This window comes from Chiloscyllium plagiosum, unplaced genomic scaffold (genome assembly GCF_037043375.1).
Source record: "Chiloscyllium plagiosum isolate Xiang-an unplaced genomic scaffold, Cpla_swu_hap1 HiC_scaffold_239, whole genome shotgun sequence".
Lineage (NCBI taxonomy): Eukaryota > Metazoa > Chordata > Chondrichthyes > Orectolobiformes > Hemiscylliidae > Chiloscyllium > Chiloscyllium plagiosum.
Window position 1 is genome coordinate 37,501 of NW_028270378.1, and position 23,698 is coordinate 61,198.

A 23,698-nucleotide genomic window follows, 5' to 3' on the forward strand; every position below is an offset into this window, starting at 1 on the left:
CTCAGTCCCCTCTCTCTCTCTCAGGGAGATATCTGTACACTGACTGGTGTCTCTCAGTCCCCTCTCTCTCTCAGGGAGATATCTGTACACTGACTGGTGTCTCTCAGTCCCCTCTCTCTCAGGGAGATATCTGTACACTGACTGGTGTCTCTCAGTCCCCTCTCTCTCTCTCAGGGAGATACCTGTACACTGACTGGTGTCTCTCAGTCCCCTCTCTCTCTCTCAGGGAGATATCTGTACACTGACTGGTGTCTCTCAGACCCCTCTCTCTCAGGGAGATATCTGTACACTGACTGGTGTCTCTCAGTCCTCTCTCTCTCAGGGAGATATCTGTACACTGACTGGTGTCTCTCAGTCCCCTCTCTCTCTCAGGGAGATATCTGTACACTGACTGGTGTCTCTCAGTCCCCTCTCTCTCTCAGGGAGATATCTGTACACTGACTGGTGTCTCTCAGTCCCCTCTCTCTCTCAGGGAGATATCTGTACACTGACTGGTGTCTCTCAGTCCCCTCTCTCTCAGGGAGATATCTGTACACTGACTGGTGTCTCTCAGTCCCCTCTCTCTCTCTCAGGGAGATATCTGTACACTGACTGGTGTCTCTCAGTCCCCTCTCTCTCTCTCAGGGAGATATCTGTACACTGACTGGTGTCTCTCAGTCCCCTCTCTCTCTCAGGGAGATATCTGTACACTGACTGGTGTCTCTCAGTCCCCTCTCTCTCAGGGAGATATCTGTACACTGACTGGTGTCTCTCAGTCCCCTCTCTCTCGGGGAGATATCTGTACACTGACTGGTGTCTCTCAGTCCCCTCTCTCTCTCTCTCCCTCAGGGAGATATCTGTACACTGACTGGTGTCTCTCAGTCCCCTCTCTCTCTCTCAGGGAGATATCTGTACACTGACTGGTGTCTCTCAGTCCCCTCTCTCTCTCTCAGGGAGATATCTGTACACTGACTGGTGTCTCTCAGTCCCCTCTCGCTCTCAGGGAGATATCTGTACACTGACTGGTGTCTCTCAGTCCCCTCTCTCTCACAGAGATATCTGTACACTGACTGGTGTCTCTCAGTCCCTCTCTCTCTCAGGGAGATATCTGTACACTGACTGGTGTCTCTCAGTCCCTCTCTCTCTCAGGGAGATATCTATACACTGACTGGTGTCTCTCAGTCCCCTCTCTCTCTCTCAGGGAGATATCTGTACACTGACTGGTGTCTCTCAGTCCCCTCTCTCTCAGGGAGATATCTGTACACTGACTGGTGTCTCTCAGTCCTCTCTCTCTCAGGGAGATATCTGTACACTGACTGGTGTCTCTCAGTCCCCTCTCTCTCTCTCTCAGGGAGATATCTGTACACTGACTGGTGTCTCTCAGTCCCCTCTCTCTCTCAGGGAGATATCTGTACACTGACTGGTGTCTCTCAGTCCCCTCTCTCTCTCAGGGAGATATCTGTACACTGACTGGTGTCTCTCAGTCCCCTCTCTCTCTCAGGGAGATATCTGTACACTGACTGGTGTCTCTCAGTCCCCTCTCTCTCAGGGAGATATCTGTACACTGACTGGTGTCTCTCAGTCCCCTCTCTCTCTCTCAGGGAGATATCTGTACACTGACTGGTGTCTCTCAGTCCCCTCTCTCTCTCTCTCTCTCTCAGGGAGATATCTGTACACTGACTGGTGTCTCTCAGTCCCCTCTCTCTCTCAGGGAGATATCTGTACACTGACTGGTGTCTCTCAGTCCCCTCTCTCTCAGGGAGATATCTGTACACTGACTGGTGTCTCTCAGTCCCCTCTCTCTCGGGGAGATATCTGTACACTGACTGGTGTCTCTCAGTCCCCTCTCTCTCTCTCTCCCTCAGGGAGATATCTGTACACTGACTGGTGTCTCTCAGTCCCCTCTCTCTCTCTCAGGGAGATATCTGTACACTGACTGGTGTCTCTCAGTCCCCTCTCTCTCGGGGAGATATCTGTACACTGACTGGTGTCTCTCAGTCCCCTCTCTCTCTCTCTCCCTCAGGGAGATATCTGTACACTGACTGGTGTCTCTCAGTCCCCTCTCTCTCTCTCAGAGAGATATCTGTACACTGACTGGTGTCTCTCAGTCCCCTCTCTCTCTCTCAGGGAGATATCTGTACACTGACTGGTGTCTCTCAGTCCCCTCTCGCTCTCAGGGAGATATCTGTACACTGACTGGTGTCTCTCAGTCCCCTCTCTCTCACAGAGATATCTGTACACTGACTGGTGTCTCTCAGTCCCTCTCTCTCTCAGGGAGATATCTGTACACTGACTGGTGTCTCTCAGTCCCTCTCTCTCTCAGGGAGATATCTGTACACTGACTGGTGTCTCTCAGTCCCCTCTCTCTCTCTCAGGGAGATATCTGTACACTGACTGGTGTCTCTCAGTCCCCTCTCTCTCAGGGAGATATCTGTACACTGACTGGTGTCTCTCAGTCCTCTCTCTCTCAGGGAGATATCTGTACACTGACTGGTGTCTCTCAGTCCCCTCTCTCTCTCAGGGAGATATCTGTACACTGACTGGTGTCTCTCAGTCCCCTCTCTCTCAGGGAGATATCTGTACACTGACTGGTGTCTCTCAGTCCCCTCTCTCTCTCAGGGAGATATCTGTACACTGACTGGTGTCTCACAGTCCCCTCTCTCTCAGGGAGATATCTATACACTGACTGGTGTCTCTCAGTCCCCTCTCTCTCTCAGGGAGATATCTGTACACTGACTGGTGTCTCTCAGTCCCCTCTCTCTCTCTCTCAGGGAGATATCTGTACACTGACTGGTGTCTCTCAGTCCCCTCTCTCTCTCTCTCAGGGAGATATCTGTACACTGACTGGTGTCTCTCAGTCCCCTCTCTCTCTCAGGGAGATATCTGTACACTGACTGGTGTCTCTCAGTCCCCTCTCTCTCAGGGAGATATCTGTACACTGACTGGTGTCTATCACCTGGTCCCGAGACACCATGAACATATCCAAACATGCTCTCTCGTTCCTCATTGCAAATCTTCGGCAGTTTCTCGAAATCCATGCCGGCTGTGAGTGGATCGGATGTGTGTGAGAAATGAAGAAGTTATGGCAGACTCCTCGATGGTTTGATGTTCCTGCCCCTCACACTGACAGCAGTTCCTAGACAGGGAGAAGGAGCAATAAATGCTGTGTGACCACAAAAGGCTGTCAGTAGGATATCCCATATACCTCCTCCAGCAAACCCTGCTGACCAACGCACCATGGCTGTTCATAAACTACACCCCCTCCCATACTCTGTAACCCCCACTAGCCCCTCCACCCCCTCCCAATCTCTGTAACCCCCTCCAGCCCCTACACACCTCCCTATCTCTGTAACCCCCTCCAGCCTTTACATCCCCACCCTATCTCTGTAACCTCCACCAGCCCCTACACCCCTCCCTATCTCTGTAACCCCCCTGCCCCTACACCCCCTCCCTATCTCTATAAACCCCTCCAGCCCCTATACCCCCTCCCTATCACTGTAACCCCCTCCAGCCCCTACACCCCCTCCCTATCTCTGTAACCCCCTCCAGCCCCTACGCCCCCTCCCTATCTCTGTAACCCTCTCCAGCCCCTACACCCCCTCCCTATCTCTGTAACCCCCTCCAGCCCCTACACCCCCTCCCTATCACTGTAACACCCTCCAGCCTTTACATCCCCTCCCTATCTCTGTAACCCCCGCCAGCCCCTACGCCCCCTCCCTATCTCTGTAACCCTCTCCAGCCCCTACGCCCCCTCCCTATCTCTGTAACCCTCTCCAGCCCCTACACCCCCTCCCTATCACTGTAACCCTCTCCAGCCCCTACGCCCCCTCCCTATCTCTGTAACCCTCTCCAGCCCCTACGCCCCCTCCCTATCTCTGTAACCCCCTCCAGCCCCTACGCCCCCTCCCTATCTCTGTAACCCTCTCCAGCCCCTACGCCCCCTCCCTATCTCTGTAACCCTCTCCAGCCCCGACACCCCCTCCCTATCTCTGTAACCCTCTCCAGCCCCTACACCCCCTCCCTATCTCTGTAACCTCCTCCAGCCCCTACACCCCTCCCTATCTCTGTAACCCCCTCCAGCCCCTACACCCCCTCCCTATCTCTGTAACCCCCTCCAGCCCCTACACCCCCTCCCTATCTCTGTAACACCCTCCAGCCTTTACATCCCCTCCCTATCTCTGTAACCCCCGCCAGCCCCTACACCCCCTCCCTATCTCTGTAACCCCCGCCAGCCCCTACGCCCCCTCCCTATCTCTGTAACCCTCTCCAGCCCCTACGCCCCCTCCCTATCTCTGTAACCCTCTCCAGCCCCTACACCCCCTCCCTATCACTGTAACCCCCTCCAGCCCCTACACCCCCCTCCCTATCTCTGTAACCTCCTCCAGCCCCTACACCCCCTCCCTATCTCTGTAACCCCCTCCAGCCCCTACACCCCTCCCTATCTCTGTAACCCCCTCCAGCCTTTACATCCCCTCCCTATCTCTGTAACCCCCTCCAGCCCCTACACCCCCTCCCTATCTCTGTAACCTCCACCAGCCACTACACCCCCACCCTATCTCTGTAACCCCCCCGCCCCTACACCCCCTCCCTATCTCTGTAACCCCCGCCAGCCCCTACACCCCTCCCTATCTCTGTAACCCCCTCCAGCCCCGACACCCCCTCCCTATCTCTGTCACCTCCTCCACACCCTACGACCCTCCCTATCTCTGTAACCCCCTCCAGCCCCTACACCCCCTCCCTATCTCTGTAACCCCCTCCAGCCCCTACACCCCCTCCCTATCTCTGTAACCCCCACCAGCCTCTTCACCCCCTCCCTATCTCTGTAACCCCCTCCAGCCCCTACACCCCTCCCTATCTCTGTAACCCCCTCCAGCCCTACACCCCCTCCCTATCTCTGTAACCCCCTCCAGCCCCTACACCCCCTCCCTATCTCTGTAACCCCCTCCAGCCCCTATACCCCTTCCCTATCACTGTAACCCCCTCCAGCCCCTACACCCCCTCCCTATCTCTGTAACCCCCTCCAGCCCCTACAGCCCCTCCCTATCTCTGTAACCCCCTCCAGCCCCTATACCCCCTCCCTATCACTGTAACCCCCTCCAGCCCCTACACCCCCTCCCTATCTCTGTAACCTCCACCAGCCCCTACACTCCCTCCCTATCTCTGTAACCCCCTCCAGCCTCTACACCCCCTCCCTGTCTCTGTAACCCCCTCCAGCCCCTACACCCCCTCCCTGTCTCTGTAACCCACTCCAGCCCCTACACCCCCTCCCTATCTCTGTAACCCCCTCCAGCCCCTACACCCCCTCCCTATCTCTGTAACCCCCTCCAGCCCCTACACCCCCTTCCTATCTCTGTAACCCCCTCCAGCCCCTACACCCCCTCCCTGTCTCTGTAACCACATGACGGTCTCGCCTTCGTCTCTCTGGGTACTGAACTCCGAGATTCTCTCCCCCTCTGAGTCAGACTCTCGTTCTGTGTCTTAAACTGTCCCTTGTCGACTGAAGCTCAGACCCATGGGGCTCACATTTCCTGAGAGGACTCAAGGTCGAAATCTCAATGATAATTAAGCCCCTTGAGGCAACGTAAGATGTGTCACTGCTTCCAGGCGGCTAAATCAAGGAAATCTGCTCTAGCTGAAACTCTCCAGACCAGGTTCAAGGGAGTTGAGATCACAGATATATCTGAGGTTTACAAAATATTTGGAATTATCTCCCATCACAATACCAGCAACAGCAAGGACATCGTTCGTTTGAAAGGACGTTTCATTTTCAATCTGAAGTCAATTCAATCCCCCTCCCATCTACAGTCTCCCCCATCACAGTCTGTACACCCCCATTCAATCCCCCTCCCACTGCCCCATCTACACCCTCCCCCATCACAGTCTGTACACCCCCATTCAATCCCCCTCCCATTGCCCCATCTACACTCTCCCCCATCACAGTCTGTACACCCCCATTCAATCCCCCTCCCACTGCCCCATCTACACTCTCCCCCATCACAGTCTGTATACCCCCATTCAATCCCCCCTCCCACTGCCCCATCTACACTCTCCCCCATCACAGTCTGTACACCCCCATTCAATCCCCCCTCCCCCTGCCCCATCTACACTCTCCCCCATCACAGTCTGTACACCCCCATTCAATCCCCCTCCCACTGCCCCATCTACACTCTCCCCATCAGAGTCTGTAAACCCCCATTCAATCCCCCTCCCACTGCCCCATCTACACTCTCCCCCATCACAGTCTGTAAACCCCCATTCAATCCCCCTCCCACTGCCCCATCTACACTCTCCCCATCACAGTCTGTACACCCCCATTCAATCCCCCTCCCACTGCCCCATCTACACTCTCCCCCATCACAGTCTGTATACCCCCATTCAATTCCCCTCCCACTGCCCCATCTACACTCTCCCCCATCACAGTCTGTACACCCCCATTCAATCCCCCTCCCACTGCCCCATCTACACTCTCCCCCATCACAGTCTGTACACCCCCATTCAATCCCCCTCCCACTGCCCCATCTACACTCTCCCCCATCACAGTCTGTACACCCCCATTCAATCCCCCTCCCACTGCCCCATCTACACTCTCCTCCATCACAGTCTGTATACCCCCATTCAATCCCCCTCCCACTGCCCCATCTACACCCTCCCCCATCCCAGTCTGTACACCCCCAGTCAATCCCCCTCCCACTGCCCCATCTACACTCTCCCCCATCACAGTCTGTACACCCCCATTCAATCCCCCTCCCACTGCTCCATCTACACTCTCCCCCATCACAGTCTGTACACCCCCATTCAATCCCCCCTCCCACTGCCCCATCTACACTCTCCCCCATCACAGTCTGTACACCCCCATTCAATCCCCCCTCCCCCTGCCCCATCTACACTCTCCCCCATCACAGTCTGTACACCCCCATTCAATCCCCCTCCCACTGCCCCATCTACACTCTCCCCATCAGAGTCTGTAAACCCCCATTCAATCCCCATCCCACTGCCCCATCTACACTCTCCCTCATCACAGTCTGTAAACCCCAATTCAATCCCCCTCCCACTGCCCCATCTACACTCTCCCCATCACAGTCTGTACACCCCCATTCAATCCCCCTCCCACTGCCCCATCTACACTCTCCCCCATCACAGTCTGTATACCCCCATTCAATTCCCCTCCCACTGCCCCATCTACACTCTCCCCCATCACAGTCTGTACACCCCCATTCAATCCCCCTCCCACTGCCCCATCTACACTCTCCTCCATCCCAGTCTGTACACCCCCATTCAATCCCCCTCCCACTGCCCCATCTACACTCTCCCCCATCACAGTCTGTACACCCCCATTCAATCCCCCTCCCACTGCCCCATCTATACTCTCCCCTATCACAGTCTGTACACCCCCATTCAATCCCCCTCCCACTGCCCCATCTACACTCTCCCCCATCACAGTCTGTACACCCCCATTCAATCCCCCTCCCACTGCCCCATCTACACCCTCCCCCATCACAGTCTGTACATCCCCATTCAACCCCCTCCCACTGCACCATCTACAGTCTCCCCCATCACAGTCTGTACACCCCCATTCAATCCCCCTCCCACTGCCCCATCTACACTCTCCCCCATCACAGTCTGCACACCCCCATTCAATCCCCCCTCCCACTGCCCCATCTACACTCTGCCCCATCACAGTCTGTACACCCCCATTCAATCCCCCCTCCCACTGCCCCATCTACACTCTCCTCCATCACAGTCTGTATACCCCCATTCAATCCCCCTCCCACTGCACCATCTACACTCTCCCCCATCACAGTCTGTATACCCCCATTCAATCCCCCCTCCCACTGCCCCATCTACACTCTCCCCATCACAGTCTGTACACCCCCATTCAATCCCCCTCCCACTGCCCCATCTACACTCTCCCCCATCACAGTCTGTACACCCCCATTCAATCCCCCCTCCCACTGCCCCATCTACACTCTCCCCCATCACAGTCTGTACACCCCCATTCAATCCCCCTCCCACTGCCCCATCTATACTCTCCCCCATCACAGTCTGTATACCCCCATTCAATCCCCCTCCCACTGCACCATCTACACTCTCCCCCATCACAGTCTGTACACCCCCATTCAATCCCCCCTCCCACTGCCCCATCTACACTCTCCCCATCACAGTCTGTACACCCCCATTCAATCCCCCTCCCACTGCCCCATCTACACTCTCCCCCATCACAGTCTGTACACCCCCATTCAATCCCCCCTCCCACTGCCCCATCTACACTCTCCCCCATCACAGTCTGTACACCCCCATTCAATCCCCCCTCCCACTGCTCCATCTACACTCTCCCCCATCACAGTCTGTACACCCCCATTCAATCCCCCTCCCACTGCCCCATCTACACTCTCCTCCATCACAGTCTGTATACCCCCATTCAATCCCCCTCCCACTGCCCCATCTACACCCTCCCCCATCCCAGTCTGTACACCCCCAGTCAATCCCCCTCCCACTGCCCCATCTACACTCTCCCCCATCACAGTCTGTACACCCCCATTCAATCCCCCTCCCACTGCACCATCTACACTCTCCCCTATCACAGTCTGTACACCCCCATTCAATCCCCCTCCCACTGCTCCATCTACACTCTCCCCCATCACAGTCTGTACACCCCCATTCAATCCCCCCTCCCCCTGCCCCATCTACACTCTTCCCCATCACAGTCTGTAAACCCAGATTCAATCCCCCTCCCACTGCCCCATCTACACTCTCCCCATCACAGTCTGTACACCCCCATTCAATCCCCCTCCCACTGCCCCATCTACACTCTCCCCCATCACAGTCTGTACACCCCCATTCAATCCCCCTCCCACTGCCCCATCTACACTCTCCTCCATCACAGTCTGTATACCCCCATTCAATCCCCCTCCCACTGCCCCATCTACACCCTCCCCCATCCCAGTCTGTACACCCCCAGTCAATCCCCCTCCCACTGCCCCATCTACACTCTTCCCCCATCACAGTCTGTACACCCCCATTCAATCCCCCTCCCACTGCCCCATCTAAACTCTCCCCCATCACAGTCTGTACACCCCCATTCAATCCCCCTCCCACTGCCCTATCTACACTCTCCCCCATCACAGTCTGTACACCCCCATTCAATCCCCCTCCCACTGCCCCATCTATACTCTCCCCTATCACAGTCTGTATACCCCCATTCAATCCCCCTCCCACTGCCCCATCTACACTCTCCCCTATCACAGTCTGTACACCCCCATTCAATCCCCCTCCCAATGCTCCATCTACACTCTCCCCTTTCACAGTCTGTAAACCCCCATTCAATCCCCCCTCCACTGCCCCATCTACACTCTCCCCATCACAGTCTGTACACCCCCATTCAATCCCCCTCCCACTGCCCCATCTACACTCTCCCCCATCACAGTCTGTACACCCCCATTCAATCCCCCTCCCACTGCCCCATCTACACTCTCCCCATCACAGTCTGTACACCCCCATTCAATCCCCCTCCCACTGCCCCATCTACACTCTCCCCCATCACAGTCTGTACACCCCCATTCAATCCCCCTCCCACTGCCCCATCTACACTCTCCCCCATCACAGTCTGTACACCCCCATTCAATCCCCCTCCCACTGCCCCATCTACACTCTCCCCCATCACAGACTGTACACCCCCATTCAATCCCCCTCCCACTGCCCCATCTACACTCTCCTCCATCACAGTCTGTACACCCCCATTCAATCCCCCTCCCACTGCCCCATCTACACTCTCCCCATCACAGTCTGTACACCCCCATTCAATCCCCCTCCCACTGCCCCATCTACACTCTCCCCCATCACAGTCTGTACACCCCCATTCAATCCCCCTCCCACTGCCCCATCTACACTCTCCCCATCACAGTCTGTACACCCCCATTCAATCCCACTCCCACTGCCCCATCTACACTCTCCCCCATCACAGTCTGTACACCCCCATTCAATCCCCCTCCCACTGCCCCATCTACACTCTCCCCCATCACAGTCTGTACACCCCCATTCAATCCCCCTCCCACTGCCCCATCTACACTCTCCCCATCACAGTCTGTACACCCCCATTCAATCCCCCTCCCACTGCCCCATCTACACTCTTCCCCCATCACAGTCTGTACACCCCCATTCAACCCCCTCCCACTGCCCCATCTACACTCTCCCCCATCACAGTCTGTACACCCCCATTCAATCCCACTCCCACTGCCCCATCTACACTCTCCCCCATCACAGTCTGTACACCCCCATTCAATCCCCCTCCCACTGCCCCATCTACACTCTCCCCATCACAGTCTGTACACCCCCATTCAATCCCACTCCCACTGCCCCATCTACACTCTCCCCCATCACAGACTGTACACCCCCATTCAATCCCCCTCCCACTGCCCCATCTACACTCTCCCCTATCACAGTCTGTACACCCCCATTCAATCCCCCTCCCACTGCCCCATCTACACTCTCCCCCATCACAGTCTGTACACCCCCATTCAATCCCCCTCCCACTGCCCCATCTACACTCTCCCCCATCACAGTCTGTACACCCCCATTCAATCCCCCTCCCACTGCCCCATCTACACTCTCCCCCATCACAGTCTGTACACCCCCATTCAATCCCCCTCCCACTGCCCCATCTACACTCTCCCCCATCACAGTCTGTACACCCCCATTCAATCCCCCTCCCACTGCCCCATCTACACTCTCCCCCATCACAGTCTGTACACCCCCATTCAATCCCCCTCCCACTGCCCCATCTACACTCTCCCCCATCACAGTCTGTATACCCCCATTCAATCCCCCTCCCACTGCCCCATCTACACTCTCCCCCATCACAGTCTGTACACCCCCATTCAATCCCCCCTCCCACTGCCCCATCTACACTCTCCCCCATCACAGTCTGTACACCCCCATTCAATCCCCCCCCCACTGCCCCATCTACACTCTCCCCATCACAGTCTGTACACCCCCAGTCAATCCCCCTCCCACTGCTCCATCTGCACTCTCCCCCATCACAGTCTGTACACCCCCATTATATCCCCCTCCCACTGCCCCATCTGCACTCACCCCCATCACAGTCTGTACACCCCCATTCAATCCCCCTCCCACTGCCCCATCTACACTCTCCCCCATCACAGTCTGTACACCCCCATTCAATCCCCCTCCCACTGCCCCATCTACACTCTCCCCCATCACAGTCTGTATACCCCCATTCAATCCCCCCCCCACTGCCCCATCTACACTCTCCCCCATCACAGTCTGTACACCCCCATTCAATCCCCCCTCCCACTGCCCCATCTACACTCTTCCCTATCACAGTCTGTACACCCCCATTCAATCCCCCCTCCCACTGCCCCATCTACACTCTCCCCTCTTACAGACTGTACACCCCCATTCAATCCCCCTCCCACTGCCCCATCTACACTCTCCCCCATCACAGTCTGTACACTCCCATTCAATCCCCCTCCCACTGCCCCATCTACACTCTCCCCCATCACAGTCTGTACACCCCCATTCAATCCCCCCCCCCACTGCCCCATCTACCCTCTCCCCCATCACAGTCTGTATACCCCCATTCAATCCCCCCTCCCACTGCACCATCTACACTCTCCCCCATCACAGTCTGTACACACCCATTCAATCCCCCCCCCCCACTGCCCCATCTACACTCTCCCCCATCACAGTCTGTATACCCCCATTCAATCCCCCCCCCCACTGCCCCATCTACACTCTCCCCCATCACAGTCTGTACACCCCCATTCAATCCCCCTCCCACTGCCCCATCTACACTCACCCCCATCACAGTCTGTACACCCCCCATTCAATCCCCCTCCCACTGCCCCATCTACACTCTCCCCTATCACAGTCTGTATACCCCCATTCAATCCCCCTCCCACTGCCCCATCTACACTCTCCCCCATCACAGTCTGTACACCCCCATTCAATCCCCCCTCCCACTGCCCCATCTACACTCTCCCCCATCACAGTCTGTACACCCCCATTCAATCCCCCCCCCACTGCCCCATCTACACTCTCCCCATCACAGTCTGTACACCCCCAGTCAATCCCCCTCCCACTGCTCCATCTGCACTCTCCCCCATCACAGTCTGTACACCCCCATTATATCCCCCTCCCACTGCCCCATCTGCACTCACCCCCATCACAGTCTGTACACCCCCATTCAATCCCCCTCCCACTGCCCCATCTACACTCTCCCCCATCACAGTCTGTACACCCCCATTCAATCCCCCCTCCCACTGCCCCATCTACACTCTTCCCTATCACAGTCTGTACACCCCCATTCAATCCCCCTCCCACTGCCCCATCTACACTCTCCCCCATCACAGTCTGTATACCCCCATTCAATCCCCCCCCCACTGCCCCATCTACACTCTCCCCCATCACAGTCTGTACACCCCCATTCAATCCCCCTCCCACTGCCCCATCTACACTCTCCCCCATCACAGTCTGTACACCCCCATTCAATCCCCCCTCCCACTGCCCCATCTACACTCTTCCCTATCACAGTCTGTACACCCCCATTCAATCCCCCTCCCACTGCCCCATCTACACTCTCCTCCATCACAGTCTGTATACCCCCATTCAATCCCCCCCCCACTGCCCCATCTACACTCTCCCCCATCACAGTCTGTACACCCCCATTCAATCCCCCCTCCCACTGCCCCATCTACACTCTCCCCATCACAGTCTGTACACCCCCATTCAATCCCCCTCCCACTGCCCCATCTGCACTCTCCCCCATCACAGTCTGTACACCCCCATTCAATCCCCCCTCCCACTGCCCCATCTACACTCTTCCCTATCACAGTCTGTACACCCCCATTCAATCCCCCTCCCACTGCCCCATCGACACTCTCCCCCATCACAGTCTGTACACCCCCATTCAATCCCCCTCCCACTGCCCCATCGACACTCTCCCCCATCACAGTCTGTACACCCCCATTCAATCCCACTCCCACTGCACCATCTACACTCTCCCCCATCACAGTCTGTACACCCCCATTCAATCCCCCTCCCACTGCCCCATCTACACTCTCCCCCATCACAGTCTGTACACCCCCATTCAATCCCCCTCCCACTGCCCCATCTACACTCTCCCCCATCACAGTCTGTACACCCCCATTCAATCCCCCCTCCCACTGCCCCATCTACACTCTCCCCCATCACAGTCTGTACACCCCCATTCAATCCCCCCTCCCACTGTCCCATCTACGCTCTCCCCCATCACAGTCTGTACACCCCCATTCAATCCCCCTCCCACTGCCCCATCTACACTCTCCCCCATCACAGTCTGTACACCCCCATTCAATCCCCCTCCCACTGCCCCATCTACACTCTCCCCTCTCATGGTGACTGACATGACTTTGGGATTGCGAGTGAGGCGGTCGGAGTGTGATCTGGCCTGTGTTGGATTGGGTCCGACTCTGAGATAGCAGCAATATGAATACACGCACAGAGAATGGCAGTGATGGGACCCTCTGACGATGCAGTGGGTCCAAGCCAATACTTACCAAGGTATCTTGCAACTCACCGACCCTGTCACCCCCCTCACACCGACCCTGTGCGTCCGCCTGTCCCTATCTCTCTTGTTCTCCCTCTCTCCTGCTCTCTCTATATCTCTTGTTTCTCAGTCTGTCTCTTTCGATCTGTCTTCTCTCAGTTTCTCTTATTGTCTCACGCCCCCTCTCTCTCTTTAACACCCTCACTATCTCTATTTCCTTCGTCTCTCTACCTCTCTCTCTCTATCTCTGTCTAATTCTGTTTTTGTCTCCCTCCCTTTGCCCTGTCCCCCTGTCTGTCACTTTCTGTTGCTATTTCTCTCCCTGTGTGTCTCTTTCTCCCTCAGTTCACGTCTCTATTTCACTCCCTCTCCCACGTTTCGCCTGTTCCCCTCTCTGTTTGTCTTTCTTTATCTCTTTCTCTCGGTCTCTCGTTTACTCACTTTCCCCTCTCTCTCTGTCCCTCTTTTTGTGTGTCTCTCTCACACTCTCTCTCTCTTGCTCTCTCTCTGTCTCTCTCTCTCTCGCTCTCTCTCTGTCTCTCTCCCTCTCCGTCTCTCTATTTCTCTGTTTCTATCTCTCTGTCCCTCTCTCTCTCTGTCTCTCTATCTCTCTGTGTCTCTCTTTTTTTCTGTCTCTCTTTAGCTCTCTCTCTCAATCTCTCTCTCTCTGTCTCAGTATCTTTCTATCTCTCTCTCTGTCTCAGTATCTTTCTATCTCTCTCTCTGTCTCAGTATCTCTCTATCTCTCTCTGTCTCAGTATCTCTCTGTCTCTCTCTCTCTGTCTCAGTATCTCTTTATCTCTATCTCTCTCTGTCTCTCTATCTCTCTGTGTCTCTTTTTCTTTCTGTCTCTCTTTAGCTCTCTCTCTCAATCTCTCTCTCTCTGTCTCAGTATCTGTCTATCTCTCTCTCTCTCTCTGTCTCAGTATCTCTCTCTGTCTCAGTATCTCTCTATCTCTCTCTCTCTGTCTCAGTATCTCTCTATCTCTGTCTATCTCTCTCTCTCTGTCTATCCCTCTCCATCGATGTCCCTCTCTCACTCTCTCTTTCTCTCTCTCTCTGTCTGTCTCTCTCTCTGTCTCTATCTGCCTCACTCTCTTCTCACTCTCTCTCTCTCTCTCTCTGCACTGCTCAGTCTCACAATATTGCTATCTCTACAATGCTGACAGTGCAATGTGAACTGGGTGTTTATATGCACCTTACCCTGTTCAAACTGGGAATAGGTCGCAATTACAGACACCAACTAGTTAAAACCTCACCATCCCAATTCAACTAGACTGTTTAATCTCAACCAACCCTGTTTCTCCCCATTTACACACACACACCGGGCAGTCTGTGCCCCCTATCGGAGGGGGATTAACCCCCTCACCCGCCCTCTCCCCATTTACACACACACCGGGCAGTCTGTGCCCCCTATCGGAGGGGAGATTAACCCCCTCACCCACCCTCTCCCCATTTACACACACCGGGCAGTCTGTGCCCCCTATCGGAGGGGGATTAACCCCCTCACCCACCCTCTCCCCATTTACACACACCGGGCAGTCTGTGCCCCCTATCGGAGGGGGATTAACCCCCTCACCCACACTCTCCCCATTTACACACATACCGGGCAGTCTGTGCCCCCTATCGGAGGGGATATAACCCCCTCACCCACCCTCTCCCCATTTACACACACCGGGTAGTCTGTGTCCCCTATCAGAGGGGGACTGACCCCCTCACCCACCCTCTCCCCATTTACACACACACCGGGCAGTCTGTGCCCCCTATCGGAGGGGGATTAACCCCCTCACGCACCCTCTCCCCATTTACACACACACCGGGCAGTCTGTGCCCCCTATCGGAGGGGGATTAACCCCTCACCCGCCCTCTCCCCATTTACACACACCGGGCAGTCTGTGCCCCCTATCGGAGGGGGATTAACCCCCTCACTCACCCACTCCCCATTTACACACACTGGGTAGTCTGTGTCCCCTATCAGAGGGGGACTGACCCCCTCACCCACCCTCTCCCCATTTACACACACACCGGGCAGTCTGTGCCCCCTATCGGAGGGGGATTAACCCCCTCACCTACCCCCTCCCCATTTACACACACACCGGGCAGTCTGTGCCACCTATCGGAGGCGGATTAACCCCCTCACCCACCCTCTTCCCATTTACACACACCGGGCAGTCTGTGCCCCCTATCGGAGGGGGATTAACCCCCTCACACACCCTCTCCCCATTTACACACACCGGGCAGTCTGTGCCCCCTATCGGAGGGGGATTAACCCCCTCACCCACCCTCTCCCCATTTACACACACCGGGCTGTCTGTGCCCCCTATCGGAGGGGGATTAACCCCCTCACACACCCTCTCCCCATTTACACACACACCGGGCAGTCTGTTCCCCCTATCGGAGGGGGATTAACCCCCACACACACCCTCTCCCCATTTACACACACACCGGGCAGTCTGTTCCCCCTATCGGAGGGGGATTAACCCCCTCACACACCCTCTCCCCATTTACACACATACTGGGCAGTCTGTTCCCCCTATCGGAGGGGGATTAACCCCCTCACCCACCCTCTCCCCATTTACACACATACTGGGCAGTCTGTGCCCCCTATCGGAGGGGGATTAACCCCCTCACCCACCCTCTCCCCATTTACACACACCGGGCAGTCTGTGCCCCCTATCGGAGGGGGATTAACCCCCTCACCCACCCTCTCCCCATTTACACACACACCGGGCAGTCTGTTCCCCCTATCGGAGGGGGATTAACCCCCTCACCCACCCTCTCCCCATTTACACACATACTGGGCAGTCTGTGCCCCCTATCGGAGGGGGATTAACCCCCTCACCCACCCTCTCCCCATTTACACACACACCGGGCAGTCTGTTCCCCCTATCGGAGGGGGATTAACCCCCTCACCCACCCTCTCCCCATTTACACACACCGGGCAGTCTGTTCCCCCTATCGGAGGGGGATTAACCCCCTCACCCACCCTCTCCCCATTTACACACACCGGGCAGTCTGTGCACCCTATCGGAGGGGGATTAACCCCCTCACCCACCCTCTCCCCATTTACACACACACCAGGCAGTCTGTGCACCCTATCGGAGGGGGATTAACCCCCTCACCTACCCTCTCCCCATTTACACACACCGGGCAGTCTGTGCCCCCTATCGGAGGGGGACTGACCCCCTCACCCATCCTCTCCCCATTTACACACACCGGGCAGTCTGTTCCTACTATCGGAGGGGCATTAACCCCCTCACCCGCCCTCTCCCCATTTACACACACACCGGGCAGTCTGTGCCCCCTATCGGAGGGGGATTAACCCCCTCACCCACCCTCTCCCCATTTACACACACACCTGGCAGTCTGTGCCCCCTATTGGAGGGGGATTAACCCCCTCACGCACCCTCTCCCCATTTACACACACACCGGGCAGTCTGTGCCCCCTATCGGAGGGGGATTAACCCCCTCACCCGCCCTCTCCCCATTTACACACACACCGGGCAGTCTGTTTCCCCTATCGGAGGGGGATTAACCCCCTCACCCACCCTCTCCCCATTTACACACACACCGGGCAGTCTGTTCCCCCTATCGGAGGGGGATTAACCCCCTCACCTACCCTCTCCCCATTTACACACACCGGGCTGTCTGTGCCCCCTATCGGAGGGGGATTAACCCCCTCACCCACCCTCTCCCCATTTACACACACACCAGGCAGTCTGTGCACCCTATTGGAGGGGGATTAACCCCCTCACCTACCCTCTCCCCATTTACACACACCGGGCAGTCTGTGCCCCCTATCGGAGGGGGACTGACCCCCTCACCCATCCTCTCCCCATTTACACACACCGGGCAGTCTGTTCCTACTATCGGAGGGGCATTAACCCCCTCACCTACCCTCTCCCCATTTACACACACATCGGGCAGTCTGTTCCCCCTATCGGAGGGGGATTAACCCCCTCACCCACCCTCTCCCCATTTACACACACCGGGCAGTCTGTGCCCCCTATCGGAGGGGGATTAACCCCCTCACCCACCCTCTCCCCATTTACACACACACCGGGCAGTCTGTGCCCCCTATTGAAGGGGGATTAACCCCCTCACCCACCCTCTCCCCATTTACACACACACCGGGCAGTCTGTTCCCCCTATCGGAGGGGGATTAAACCCCTCACCCACCCTCTCCCCATTTACACACACCGGGCAGTCTGTGCACCCTATCGGAGGGGGATTAACCCCCTCACCTACCCTCTCCCCATTTACACACACCGGGCAGTCTGTGCCCCCTATCGGAGGGGGACTGACCCCCCTCACCCATCCTCTCCCCATTTACACACACCGGGCAGTCTGTTCCTACTATCGGAGGGGCATTAACCCCCTCACCCGCCCTCTCCCCATTTACACACACACCGGGCAGTCTGTTCCCCCTATCGGAGGGGGATTAACCCCCTCACCCACCCTCTCTCCCCATTTACACACACCGGGCAGTCTGTGCCCCCTATCGGAGGGGGATTAACCCCCTCACCCACCCTCTCCCCATTTACACACACACCGGGCAGTCTGTTCCCCCTATCGGAGGGGCATTAACCCCCTCACCCGCCCTCTCCCCATTTACACACACACCGGGCAGTCTGTTCCCCCTATCGGAGGGGGATTAACCCCCTCACCCACCCTCTCCCCATTTACACACACACCGGGCAGTCTGTTCCCCCTATCGGAGGGGGATTAACCCCCTCACCCACCCTCTCTCCCCATTTACACACACCGGAGTGGGGAGGAGTCAGTTCACCCTTATCAGAATGGGGGTTAACCTCCCCACCTCCTCATTTACTCACAATCCCCTACACCCCTGCTCCCCCTGACACACACACACACACACACACAGTGTCTTTGCAACAGTGTCACAAATCAGAGTGGATCCGCTTTATGGCCCCTGGACGTCGCCTGTGGACCGTGACGTCTCCAAGGGAGACCGTTGCCGGGGCGACCGGACACTGTCCGCATCCATGCAGGTAATCGGTCCTCTGAGCCGCCCGCCCCTCCGGGGTCACGACCCCAGCCCCCCCCCCCCGGCCCATACTGGGCCCAGAGGACATACTGGAACGGCCAAGGGTGACCGCCCGGCGCCGGCCTGCCTCCCCTCCCCCAGCCCGATCCCCGGGGGCGCTGACATAGCGTTACCTCCTGCGGCTCCCTATTGGACGGCCAGCGGTTGCTGGGGCCCGTTCGGACCCCGCCATTGGCCGCTGGCAGACGGTCACCGTGTGGGGTCGCTCGGGTGGGAAATCTGATCGGACCCACCCGCACCCTCACCCACACCACCACCCACACACCCTTCACACTCGCACCCTCACCCACACCCCCACCCCACCCCCAGCCCATCCCCACCCACACACCCTTCACACCCGCACCCTCACCCACACCCCCACTCACACCCCCACCCCCACCCCCACTCACACCCCCGCCCCCACCCCCACTCACACTCCACCCCCACTCACACCCCCACCCCCACCCCCACACAGGCCCCCACCCCCACCCCCACTCACACCCCCACCCCCACCCCCACTCACACCCCCACCCCCACTCACACTCCACCCCCACTCACACCGCCACCCCCACCCCCACTCACGCCCCCACCCCCACCCCCACTCACACTCCACCCCCACTCACACCCCCACCCCCACCCCCACTCACGCCCCCACCCCCACCCCCACTCACACCCCCACCCCCACTCACACCCCCACCCCCACCCCCACACAGGCCCCCACCCCCACCCCCACTCACACCCCCACCCCCACCCCCACTCACACCCCCACCCCCACCCCCACACAGGCCCCCACCCCCACCCCCACTCACACCCCCACACCCACCCCCACTCAGGCCCCCACCCCCACCCCCACACACACCCCCACCCCCACTCAGGCCCCCACCCCCACTCACGCCCCCACCCCCACTCACGCCCCCACCCCCACTCACACCCCCACTCACGCCCCCACCCCCACCCACGCCCCCACCCCCACTCACACCCCCACCCCCACCCACGCCCCCACCCCCACTCACACCCACACCCCCACCCACACCCCCACCCCCACCCCCACTCACGCCCCCACCCACGCCCCCACCCCCACCCACGCCCCCACCCCCACTCACACCCCCACCCACGCCCCCACCCCCACCCACGCCCCCACCCCCACTCACACCCCCACCCACGCCCCCACCCCCACTCACACCCCCACCCACGCCCCCACCCCCACTCACACCCACACCCCCACCCACGCCCCCACCCCCACTCACACCCACACCCCCACCCACGCCCCCACCCCCACTCACACCCACACCCACACCCCCACCCCCACCCCCACTCACGCCCCCACCCCCACCCACGCCCCCACCCCCACTCACACCCCCACCCCCACCCATGCCCCCACCCCCACTCACACCCACGCCCCCACCCCCACTCACACCCCCACCCCCACCCACGCCCCCACCCCCACTCACACCCTCACCCCCACCCCCACCCCCACTCACACCCCCACCCCCACCCCCACTCACACCCACACCCCCACCCCCACCCCCACTCACGCCCCCACCCCCACCCCCACTCACACCCCCACCCCCACTCACGCCCCCACCCACGCCCCCACCCCCACTCACACCCCCACCCCCACTCACACCCACGCCCCCACACCCACTCACACCCCCACCCCCACCCCCACTCACACCCCCACCCCCACCCCCACTCACGCCCCCACCCCCACCCACGCCCCCACCCCCACTCACACCCATGCCCCCACCCCCACCCCCACTCACACCCACGCCCCCACCCCCACTCACACCCCCACCCCCACCCACACCCCCACCCCCACCCCCACTCACACCCACACCCACGCCCCCACCCCCACTCACACCCACGCCCCACCCCCACTCACACCCCCACCCCCACTCACACCCACGCCCCCACCCCCACTCACGCCCCCACCCCCACTCACACCCACACCCACGCCCCACTCACACCCACACCCACGCCCCCACCCCCACTCACGCCCCCACCCCCACTCACACCCACGCCCCCACCCCCACCCCCACTCACACCCACGCCCCCACCCCCACCCCCACTCACACCCACGCCCCACCCCCACTCACACCCACGCCCCACCCCCACTCACACCCACATCCACGCCCCCACTCACACCCACACCCACGCACCCACCCCCACTCACGCCCCCACCCCCACCCCCACTCACACCCACGCCCCCACCCCCACTCACGCCCCCACCCCCACTCACGCCCCCACCCCCACTCACACCCCCACCCCCACCCCCACTCACGCCCCCACACCCACCCCCACTCACACCCCCACCCCCACCCCCACTCACACCCACGCACCCACCCCCACTCACACCCACACCCCCACCCCCACACCCACCCACGCCCCCACCCCCACTCACGCCCCCACCCCCACTCACACCCCCACCCCCACCCCCACTCACGCCCCCACACCCACCCCCACTCACACCCCCACCCCCACCCCCACTCACACCCACGCCCCACCCCCACTCACACCCACACACCCACCCCCACACCCACCCACGCCCCCACCCCCACCCACGCCCCACCCCCACTCACACCCACGCCCCACCCCCACTCACACCCACGCCCCACCCCCACTCACACCCACACCCACGCCCCCACCCCCACTCACACCCACGCCCCCACCCCTACTCACACCCACACCCCCACCCCCACACCCACCCACGCCCCCACCCCCACTCACGCCCCCACCCCCACTCACACCCCCACCCCCACCCCCACTCACGCCCCCACACCCACCCCCACTCACACCCCCACCCCCACCCCCACTCACACCCCCACCCCCACTCACACTCACGCCCCCACCCCCACTCACACTCACGCCCCCACCCCCACTCACGCCCCCACCCCCACCCCCACTCACACCCCCACCCCCACTCACGCCCCCACCCCCACTCACACTCACGCCCCCACCCCCACTCACAGCCCCACCCCCACCCCCACTCACGCCCCCACCCCCACTCACACCCCCACACCCACCTCACCCCACCCCCACTCACAGCCCCACCCCCACTCCCACTCCCACCCCCACTCCCACCCCCACTCCCACCCCCACCCTCACTCCCACACCCACCTCACCCCACACCCACTCAGCCCCACCCCCACCCCCACTCCCACCCCACCGGCTCCACCGTCACCATGGTGTCGCTGTCGGAGATTTAAAATACTTGCCATTGTGAGTGCGGGGGGATTGTAACTGACCCAGACTCGGGCAGCGAGGGATTGCCAGGCAACACGGGGCACAGACTGGAATCGAGCATTGTCGCAAATCTCACACACTTTGTACTCCATTAGCTCGGGGTGGCAACTTTAACTCATTACATCGGCATTGTCTCCCCCACAGTCTGTTCCCTCTCTCTCTCTCTCTCTCCCACAGTCTGTTCCCTCTCTCTCATCCCCACAGTCTGTTCCCTCTCTCTCTCTCTCCCACAGTCTGTTCCCTCTCTCTCATCCCCACAGTCTGTTCCCTCTCTCTCCCTCTCCCACAGTCTGTTCCCTCTCTCTCTCTCTCCCACAGTCTGTTCCCTCTCTCTCTGTCTCCCACAGTCTGTTCCCCTTCTCTCTCTCTCTCCCACAGTCTGTTCCCTCTCTCTCTCTCTCTCTCCCCCACAGTCTGTTCCCTCTCTCTCTCCCCCAGTCTGTTCCCTCTCCCTCTCTCCCACAGTCTGTTCCCTCCCTCTCTCTCTCTCTCTCTCCCCCACAGTCTGGTCCCTCTCTCCCTCTCTCCCACAGTCTGTTCCCTCTCTCTCTCTCCCCCAGTCTGTTCCCTCTCTCTCTCTCTCTCCCCCACAGTCTGTTCCCTCTCTCTCTCTCTCCCACAGTCTGTTCCCTCTCTCTCTCCCACAGTCTGTTCCCTCTCTCTCTCTCTCCCACAGTCTGTTCCCTCTCTCTCTCTCCCACAGTCTGTTCCCTCTCTCTCTCTCTCCCACAGTCTGTTCCCTCTCTCTCTCTCTCTCCCCCAGTCTGTTCCCTCTCTCTCTCTCCCCCACAGTCTGTTCCCTCTCTCTCTCTCTCCCCCCACCCACAGTCTGTTCCCTCTCTCTCTCTCTCTCTCTCTCTCCCCCCACAGTCTGTTCCCTCTCTCTCTCTCTCCCACAGTCTGTTCCCTCTCTCTCTCCCACAGTCTGTTCCCTCTCTCTCTCTCCCACAGTCTGTTCCCTCTCTCTCTCCCACAGTCTGTTCCCTCTCTCTCTCTCTCCCACAGTCTGTTCCCTCTCTCTCTCCCCCCCACAGTCTGTTCCCTCTCTCTCTCGCTCTCTCTCCCCCACAGTCTGTTCCCTCTCTCTCTCTCTCCCATAGTCTGTTCCCTCTCTCTCTCCCACAGTCTGTACTCTCTCTCTCTCTCCCACAGTCTGTTCCCTCTCTCTCTCTCTCCCCCACAGTCTGTTCCCTCTCTCTCTGTCTCCCAGTCTGTTCCCTCTCTCTCTCACTCCCACAGTCTGTTCCCTCTCTCTCTCCCACAGTCTGTTCCCTCTCTCTCTCTCTCTCTCTCCCACAGTCTGTTCCCTCTCTCTCTCTCTCCCCCACAGTCTGTTCCCTCTCTCTCTGTCTCCCAGTCTGTTCCCTCTCTCTCTCACTCCCACAGTCTGTTCCCTCTCTCTCTCCCACAGTCTGTTCCCTCTCTCTCTCTCTCTCTCTCCCACAGTCTGTTCCCCCCTCTCTCTCTCTCTCTCTCTCTCCCACAGTCTGTTCCCTCTCTCTCTCTCTCCCCCACAGTCTGTTCCCTCTCTCTCTCTCTCCCCACAGTCTGTACCCTCTCTCTCTCGCTCCCCCCCCCACAATCTGTACCCTCTCTCTCTCCCCCCCACAGTCTGTTCCCTCTCTCTCACTCCCTCTCCCCCACAGTCTGTACCCTCTCTCTCTCTCTCTCCCTCCCACAGTCTGTTCCCTCTCTCTCTGTCTCCCACAGTCTGTTCCCTCTCTCTCTCTCTCTCTCTCCCCCACAGTCTGTACCCTCTCTCTCTCTCCCCCCCACAGTCTGTTCCCTCTCTCTCACTCTCTCTCCCCCACAGTCTGTACCCTCTCTCTCTCTCTCTCCCACAGTCTGTACCCTCTCTCTCTCTCTCTCTCTCCCCCACAGTCTGT

General features: G+C 59.0%; 1 protein-coding gene across 1 annotated transcript in view; it reads right to left on the minus strand.

Moving 5' to 3' along the window:
- Positions 1–13,778, minus strand: part of LOC148133640 (V-type proton ATPase catalytic subunit A-like) — a gene marked incomplete at its 3' end in the record, with an annotated part of 14,791 nt that extends 1,013 nt beyond the window's left edge. Inside the window, exons 1-2 of the mRNA XM_087985772.1 lie at positions 13,533–13,778; positions 2,936–3,115 (exon numbers count right to left, since the gene is read on the minus strand). Coding sequence (XP_087841898.1) covers positions 2,936–3,017 — 82 coding nt within the window. The remainder of the gene's footprint in view (positions 1–2,935; positions 3,116–13,532) is intronic.
- Between the last annotated feature and the right edge of the window lie 9,920 nt (positions 13,779–23,698).